This window comes from Taudactylus pleione, unplaced genomic scaffold (assembly GCF_031769625.1).
Source record: "Taudactylus pleione unplaced genomic scaffold, aTauple2 ptg000073l, whole genome shotgun sequence".
NCBI classification, from domain to species: domain Eukaryota; kingdom Metazoa; phylum Chordata; class Amphibia; order Anura; family Myobatrachidae; genus Taudactylus; species Taudactylus pleione.
The window spans coordinates 7298258-7307759 of NW_028284475.1; the positions used below are offsets into that span (position 1 = coordinate 7298258).

General features: G+C 44.6%; 1 protein-coding gene across 1 annotated transcript in view; it reads left to right on the forward strand.

Moving 5' to 3' along the window:
- Nucleotides 1–8402, forward strand: part of HORMAD1 (HORMA domain containing 1) — a 50461-nt gene extending 42059 nt beyond the window's left edge. The window contains exons 14-15 of the mRNA XM_088467734.1: nt 5166–5240; nt 8316–8402. Coding sequence (XP_088323860.1) covers nt 5166–5240; nt 8316–8402 — 162 coding nt within the window. The remainder of the gene's footprint in view (nt 1–5165; nt 5241–8315) is intronic.
- The last annotated feature ends 1100 nt before the right edge of the window (nt 8403–9502 follow it).

Consider the following 9502-nt stretch of genomic DNA (forward strand, 5'->3'; position numbering starts at 1 on the left):
GTCGCAAGCCCGATGGTCGCGATGGTCTTGACCATCGCGACCATCTTCCTGGCCGCTCGCTATAGCTGTGGTAAAATTAAGAAGGACGGCCCTGATTCAGAGCGTGTCAGGGCCATAGTACACATCTCAGTGGTCCCATTATAATAGGAAAGGGTCCCTTAGACACTGCTCTGACTAAAATAATGAATGTAATTCTTCATTTGTAAGCCACGTGTGATCAAACCCAACCATCAGTGAGGGGAGTCTGTTTTGATCACAAAAGAATAGAGAATAATTGAATCTGCATTGATGTGGAGATAAAGCCATTAAACTATTCTGTGACCTTTAATTCATGTTAGTGGCTCTATTATTTCAATGGCCTTTTCATTTCAATGGGGATTCTACATGTTGAACACAATCCCATTGAAATAAATCAGGATATTGTGATTCTAACTTTGAGTTAGGATCAGTCTATGGAGGAAAAGATAACTCTTCGTTTATTGGATGTTATTAGAGGTTGGCCTGCCTGAAAACAGGTGAAAACTACATTACTTTGGTGATTCAACAAGCACACATCAGGGCAGAGAGCCCTTTCCTTACAATGGCTGGGCATATTCATATCCAGATCAGTGAGCACTATGTGGGCAGCGTGACCCATTGCGTTGGCTGAGTCAGGCTGTCTCTGTGTGCATGTTTATAAAGTTCTACAGTTTACTGCCCCCGCTTTGTACGTGTGCCGAGCCGAGGGTCTGCATCGTTGGACACAGAGTTCCTGGACTCGGCTGACCAGTTCCGACAGCCAGTTTGAGAAAGTTCCAACTTACGCAGACTAGCCGAGGGCTGCGTCTATCGCAACTATTGATCCGATGCTGCGTCTTCAGACGCAGCACTCGGATCGCAGATGTAGGCAGGAGATATCTATTGCCTACAGACACCTCCTACTGCATTTTCATTTTAGTTGTACGGAGTTGCGCAGCCGGTACCCTGCGCTACCCTGGGGCTGTGCAATGCCGAACAAATAGCAACGAGGGGAAGCAGTCGGGAAGCCGATGGACGGAATCCCGTTCGTTGGCTTCCCGACTGTCTAATCCCGGCAAGGGCTAAATGACAGGCGTCGAAATTCCGACGCCTGTCATTTTACCTACGCCCGGAGCCTGATACCCAGCATACCGATCGAAGGTAAGCCGGGCGCGGACTGCCGTGGGGGGGGGGGTTTAGGCACCCCCCCGGGAGTTTAGGGTTAGGCTAGGGGAAGGGGGGCTTAGGGTTAGGCACCTCCTGGGGGACTTAGGTTTAGGCGGCGGGGAAGGGAGGTTAGGTTAGACACTTAGAGGGGGGTTAGGCACCCCCGGGGGGAGGTTAGGGTTAGGCACCCCCCGGGGGACTTAGGTTTAGGCGGCGGGGAAGGGAGGTTAGGTTAGACACTTAGAGGGGGGTTAGGCACCCCCGGGGAGAGGTTAGGGTTAGGCACACCCCCTGGGGGACTTAAGTTTAGGCGGCGGGGAAGGGAGGGGTTAGGTTTAGGCACTTAGAGGGGGGCTTAGTGTTAGGCACTTGGGGGGGAGGTTAGGATTAGGCACCCCTAAGGGAGGGTTAGGGGGGAGAATAGGTTAGTCAATACTTACCTCTCCACGATTGGGATTTTCACTGCTGCCAGGATGCCGCTGTCGGGATTTGAACCATGCGGCCAGCGGTAAATCATACTGAATCCGCAATGAGGCCCCGTGTATGCAGATATCTGCAGGATCCGTCTGCATTTGAACTAGCAAATGATTCAGAATCAGATTTGTTTAGAAAAATAACCAATCCCTACAAGATGAGGGGAGAGAGAGAGGCGAGGATGGAAGCTATTAGATTAAGTTTTACAGTGTCATTGAGGAACCTTTTATACCCTATAGTAAAAGTGTGTTGGATTCCGAATCCATTGGAAGGATGAACATAGCATAAACCTAATTCTGTTTATATAGGCGCTCACCAGATCTCATCACTAGCAGTTAATGACTTTCCTTGAACATTTTTTTATTATAGTCAATATGTAGCTAATATTTTATTCACTTCCTCCTTTTCACAACAATGTATCTGCACCCAGGTGAAAACATCATCTTTTCTCAGGCATGGTAAATGCTTGTTATGTAACCTGACTCCCTTTGTTTGACTTTTGAACTGTAAAGAAAAAGTGAATATAGCACCTGAGTAATAATCTTGCCAAGCACAGCAGAAATCGCCTTTCCTACCTTTAATGGAGTTTAATGCACGCAAAGCACATTATAAGCAGTTTCCCGCATTTACTGTTCTCTCCATTGTAATATTAACGAGTGCCTCAAAAGAACATGAAAAACACTTATATGTTGTAAACAAGCCATTGCAGACACACGGGCTAATCTTCCTGCTCAGTCTGAGCTTTGTATGATAAGATCACTTTTCCAATTTGGCCACTCACACAGGTGAACAGAAGGGATAAGATGGCACTTTGGTGCCCAGGTCTAGAGTTGGATTGCGTTTTGGCTTTGCTGAAGTCTGTTAGTGCACCCAGAAAATAAAAACACTAACCGCCTGTAAGAGAAGTCACATTACAACAGCCATAAGGGCTAGAATGTTGCAACTTTTGGAGTCATGGCTGTGATGTTGCTTTACAGAGAAGATTTAGGTCTAAATTTACTAAGCATCAGTTTTACTGGCGCTTAGAAACCGGTGGAATCGAAGGTGGTTTATAGGTCAGAACCACTGAACTTACTAATGGTCTGACTTTCTAAACTGAAAATGCCTAAATCACAGCAGAACCACTGGTCATCTATAAAGCTGTGCGATCCCTGAAATCCATGCAGTTGTGTCCTCTGTATTAAAAAGTAAAAAACAAATAACAAAAAAAGTCAATAGCCTCGGTTGGTAGCAGCAAAATCTCGGGACAAAAAGCTTGGGGTCCCCTCACATTTGTTATTGTCAGTAGTAGACTTTGTCAGCCAGGGGTGGTGGCCCTATAGCAGAAAGGCACACAATGTGAGGTCCCCCTCCATAATACCCAACCAGCCCACGGCCTATCAGCAGAGGCAACAGATCTTGTTACATTGTGAAGAAACGCGTCATGCTTCTATCTATGCATTGACTTATTTTAATTAGGCTTTAACCAGTCAGTAGCTGCTAAAGATCCTATTGTACATACTGACACAGCCTCTATATACCCCCATACTGACCACAGTGACCACCATTCAGTACATGAGTGGAGCCCACTATTTAATGCCAGGGACAGACGCTGGACTTGTACAAGCTCAAACTATTTGTTACATTTAGCTGAAGCGATATACACGCTGCCAGTGGATATTATCTGCAATGATAGGACACCTATTAATGAGGCAAATCATTATTATTATTATAACACCCATTGTCTGTTGCTCCACTATCGATTGGACATTATATTATAGGGCTGCAAGCTGATTGCAAAATTTGGAAGACTTTCCTAATACTGAGAAACAAATCCTGGAGCTTGGTAACTTTCTTCTTAGTGATCCTCATATGGAGTCCTCATATGACATAGTTCCTTCTGCGTAAAGTTACTTTTCCTTCCTTAAGGATTTACCTGTGACAGCACAAATATTGCAGGAATTGCACCTTGGGTATTTACTAGCATTGTAAAAGTGACCTGACCATCTGATACATTAGGAACGTATAAAATGCATATACCGTGTCCTGTTAACACATGTACCCGCTTAGGGCCTGATTCATCAAGGATCGCAGTTGCTAAAATGCACGCAATCGGCTGATTGCTGTGTTCTGCGTATGCGTGCGCTAGCAGGCCACTGCCACCGAGACTGCGATCGCAGTGACTACACAGACCCATCACAGAGTGATTGACAGGAAGTACCGTTTGTGGTGGTGATGGGAGGGGGGTTGGCGAAACGCAGGCGTGCCAATGCGTTTCAACGCTGTTGCAGGGACGTGCATAAATTAGCCACTGCGATGCCGTACACAGCCTGAGGCCTGATAGGCCAGACCCGATACGTTAAACCCATTTTCCACTACTTTTATTTATTTTTTTTAACCCCAAAATTGACATTAAGCTAATTAAAACTTATTTTTGCCTAATTTATCATTAGTGGAGGGGAAGGGGTGTCCAAACGGTTCTGAACCAAGTCCCCAAATCTTTAAGCAAAAATAGGGACTTTGCACAACTTTTCCCCTGCTCTGAGATGGTGAAAACAGTTTGCCAGTTTTTGTCTATGGACAAAAAAAAAAACCTTTTCGCCAAACCGCGGTTTTTCGATGCTAATTGAATCCGGGAGAATCTGATTGAATGACGTGTGGTAATCATTCTATTAACAGACAACAATTCACACTAAACTAGCACCGTAAATGTCTTGTCTCACCTGTCCTCTTATTTAAATTGGAATGTGTTCTAAGCAATTGTTATTTTAATTGTATTTTACAATCTCATGAGATTTTAACATGCATATCTCAATTGTATGTTGCTGGAATTCTACAGAAATGTAATTGTTTATTAATAAAAAAATGATGCATGGGGTTTAAATAAATAAAAAATATTCCAGTCTGAAATATACAAAATCTATTTGTATAATACATAATACAAAATCTATTTGTATAATATATCATCTGTATAATACATAATACAAAATCTATTTGTATAATATGTTATCTATTTGTATAACACATAATACAAAATCTATTTGTATAATATATTATCTATTTGTATAACACATAATACAAAATCTATTTGTATAATATATAATCTGTATAATACATAATATAAAATCTATTTGTATAATATAATATCTATTTGTATAACTCATAATACAATTCTATTTGTATAATACAAAATTTATTTTTAGAATTTTGAGTTAGATTTAATTGCGCTTCTTCCGACATGTTGAGGGCTCAATCAAAATCAAATTGATGACAGAATCCTACTATGCGTTGGGTATGTCACATGTGTGGTGATACAAGTGTAGCATCTCATTTCCATGTTCTAATAATAACTGACATCATAACACGTATACTGTACTGTACATATACATTAAGCTAGCCGTAAATTGAAGTTAACAGTAAAATTATCAAATTATGATGGAAAGTGGAAGATTAAATTGGGAACGGTGCTTAATACATTTACGATGTGCAATGAAATTAACCCTGCAGCCAGGTGCTCATTAGGTATTTTCAATATTATTTACTTTTAGAACCCTGCACCAGCCACTGGCAAAACTCAGCCCAGGGTGTCTAAGAGACCAAGGAAACAACAGTCTGGCACACAGGTAAATTCATATAGGTATCACACAAATCACAGATGGACTTGGCTTACATATAATGCACAGATGAGGATAACGGATGGTAGGAGATGTATTGCTGATCCTAGAGTGCATGTTTGTACAGTGTAAAGGATCCTGCATTCTGGTATGAAACCAAAGGATCCGACCTCACGCCTTCCCCCATATACCCATTCTCATTGAGCTGTAATAATAATGGATAGCATTTATTAGCAGCTGGTCTTGGAGAAACAGACACTTCCTTCCTGCACTGTAACTGCTGCATACTTATGCTTTTTTTTTTTTTTTAATTCAGTGAATATTTATACTTAAATTGGGACTAACAGTGTCCTCCTAAGTACATCAAATATCATTAATGTACAGTATATCTTCCACATAATAAACTATGGAGGAGATAATTGTCTGTAACAGTACTGGACTCAACCCATAAATAAACTTGCACAGGAAGGAGGAAACGTAAGGCCTGATTTACTATGGAACGCAACTGTGAATGCAATAGCGATTATGCATGCAGTTCAACTGTGATAGTATGCTAATCCATTGCGATCGCTATGCCGCCTCAGCACTACTTAAGGACGCCCACTTTACCTTACACACATCCGTAATGTTTAGCAAGACTGCAAAAACATTGGTGCAATGGAGTACCATCGCAGCCTCACACGCTGCTAACCTCCACGCACGCTATCAAACACACTGGCACTCCTGCGTTCGGCCAACCTCCCACCCCCGTTACCACCTACAAACTGCAGTTCTTGTCAATCATAGGTCTGCGTAGTCAATGTGATCACAGTCCCGATCACAATGGTTAGTTTGTGCATGCGCACTGTAATGCATATGCATGCGCAGTATACAACAATTGCTCGATTGCGTGCGTATTACCAACTGCCTTCCTTGCTGAATCAGGCCCTTAGCTCACATAGTTTTTCCACATACCTGGAGGACATAAGTTCCATTTAAACAGAAAAATTATTGTATTCAAAAAAATTCTTAATCTATGTAATAAAATCGACTGCTGATTCAAAATGATGTCATCACATTTGAATGTTATAACAGTTGGTCACTTCCTACTAGTGTCAGAGATGCACAGAAGAGAGTGTGCGGTCACTTACGTATAGAGAGACAGTGAGGGAGGAAGAAGGAGAGGGGGGGAAGAAAGACAAGGGGGGCAGAGAGGAGAGAGATTGTCGGGAATAAAGTGGTGACGGGGGACATAAGGAGAGAGATGGAGAGAAAGAGAGGGAAGGTGGAGTCAGATAGAAAAGATAAATAACTAAGAGCTAGTTATTCAGTGACCAGTGAATAGATGAAAGTGAAGAAGTATCTTTAAGATAAGATGGTTTAATCATTACTGGTGACTGTAAACATATATACATACAATGTGATAATCTAGGCATGAAGAAACACAATGTGATGCCCAAGGTGATGGGTCACCTAGGGGGACTGGCCAAGACTTTATGCATTTTAGGCATACAATACGGGGAGTCTTAGTACCACACCTAACAGATAATCACATTGAGAATTGATACATTTATACTATATATATATTATTGTAACTTATATCAAAAGATTTTAAATTTCCCTTACAAGGTGATCAATGGTTTATTTGTTTTTTACATTTTGGTATTGTTATACCTTGTTCCTTTTTCACCTTTTAGGTTTGATCCTTAAGTCTTTCAGTGCAGGTCATTGTTTTATAGTAAAGGTTTACTTTTAGCTTTATGGTTTTTTTTTGCCAATATCCTAAAGCAAGCATTGGGGAACGCGTTCAGTATTTCCATGCTGTTAGCTGATAGTACTATGCATAGGGAAGCCAGCGTGTACAGGATTTACACCATTTTTTTGTAGTATTTACTGATCGCACTGCATTTCACTTTTATAAGATGATGATTTAAAAATTGTCACCTTTAGCAACTTTAAATGATAAAATGTTCAGTGCATGTGGCTGCATGGGGTGATGTGAGTCTGTAGTGTATAGTGATTCTTGTATTACTGGCATTATTGCAGATACTGAGTTACAGACCAAGGGGGTGATTCTGCTTAGGGCGGAATTGCAAAGCTGCACGCAGGCAGCACACAGGCACGTAGGCGGCATGCAGGCAGCACATAGGCACGCAGGCAGCATACAGACACACAGGCATGCAGGCAGCACATAGGCACGCAGGCAGCACACAGGCACACGGGCATGCAGGCAGCACAAAGGCATGCAGGCAGCACATAGGCATGCAGGCAGCACACAGGCATGCAGGCAGCACACAGGCATGCAGGCAGCACATAGGTACGCAGGCAGCACATAGGCACACAGGCAGCACACAGGCATGCAGGCAGCACATAGGCACGCAGGCAGCACACAGGCACAGGGGCAGCACACAGGCATGCAGGCAGCAAATAGGCACACAGGAGGCGTGCAGGCAGCACCTAGGCGTGCAGGCATGTAGGTGGCATGCAGACAGCACATAGGCACGCAGGCAGCACACAGGCACACGGGCAGCACACAGGCATGTAGGTGGCATGCAGGCAGCACATAGGCACGCAGGCAGCACACAGGCACACGGGAAGCACACAGGCATGTAGGCGGCATGCAGGCAGCACACAGGCATGCAGGCACACATAGGCATGCAGGCAGCACACAGGCAGCTTTGCAATCCCATTCTTGCTAATATGCAAATGCAACAGGAGGTGTATGACACCCCCTGCTGCATCTGCGATCCCAGCACCGCAATCGAGGTCGCAGGCTGGGATCACCATCGTTGCGATAGTGGACGGTGCAGGGCCGCCAGGCCAGCTGAGTAAGCCCCAGTGGATGCAACCCCTGGCCTCGCCACTCCCAGAAAATGGGGCCGGCACACCCAGTTTCAAGGAATGTCGGCCATTCCCACACCGTCCCTTCCATGCCTTTGCCTGTCAGTCAGGGGCTGCGTGCAATCACGCAGGACCCGTTCTGCACATTTCCAATGCTTAATTAGCCCCCAAGAGCACACCCTTCACTTTTCCAACACTGTGTATTGATTAGCAGTTGGAACCTGGTGTCTCCCATGCGTAACACTGTACACCTTTATCTCACAGAGCCAGCCTTTGGATCTCTCTGGTAGTCAGGATGAGCCCACTATGGTAAAGAGAAGGAAGTCCAGTGAGCCGAAAGACCCATTATAAGCAACTCGTTACCGACTATCGTCATTTGTTCTCACCCCATACCTGTTACATTGCCTCTCCAGAGGCTTAATTACAGCTTGTATTTATCTGTTGCTTAAAATGCTTTTATGTCCCAATAAAAAAATAAAATAAAACAATGTTATTGAGTTGGTTTTATGAAGTTATTTATTGTAAAATGTCACAAAATACATAAACAGACTTTGCTATGCCATGTAAAATCCTAGCTTTATACAGCATTGGTTCAGCATCGGTGGACCATCGGACATTCTGAGTAACCTTTGGATTACACAGAATGCCTAGCTGCCAAGGCCAGGGGCGAAGCAGACAATGGATTCAGCATGCCTCACAAACGGGGCCGACACGCCAGTTTTTGAGAAACGGTCCACCTCCCCACCCCCAAGTGAATGCAGACTGTCACTCCCCCGATGTCTGCAGTCACACTGCGCCCAAAGACACAGATCTGCACATGTGCAGTGCGACATTGTCGTCATGCCAAATTACACCTTTCTCCTTCATCCACTAGGGGACACTGGAGCTTCATGACAGTGGGGTATAGACGGTGGGTTGAGTTGAGCCTGGCACTTTAAAAATCTACAAGTGTGACTGGCTCCTCCCCCTCTATGACCCATCAACCCCAGTTTTTAGAATGTGCCCGAGTAGAGCCGGTGCACAGGGGCTGTCTCCAGCCCTTATATTAATTTTATATAGAAAGAATCAAAGTCACAAGAGGACAGGCAGACTGTTAGCTGTGACAGTCTGCCTGCATCGTGGGAGCCGCCAGAGAGGGGACCACACGGCTACTGCAGCCTGTGTCCGGTCACCCTATGGAGGGGAGGCTGCTTTTGGCAGTTAGGAGTCATCAGACTCAGCGGGGCCCGCCACAGCTACCACTGGCTTGTGTCCGGGTCCCCGCTCTCCCCTCACTGCCCAGCGCTCTGGCCGCAGCAGCCCGGTGAGTAGCACACCTCTCCTGACTAGCAGGAGAGGTGAAAATAACTGCTGGGTCTGAAAACAGCATGCGGCTGTCAGCCCCCGCTGTCAGTTGCCACGCTGGTGTTGTGATAGAACACCGGCGCTGGCTGTTAGGTAGGCGCGCTCAC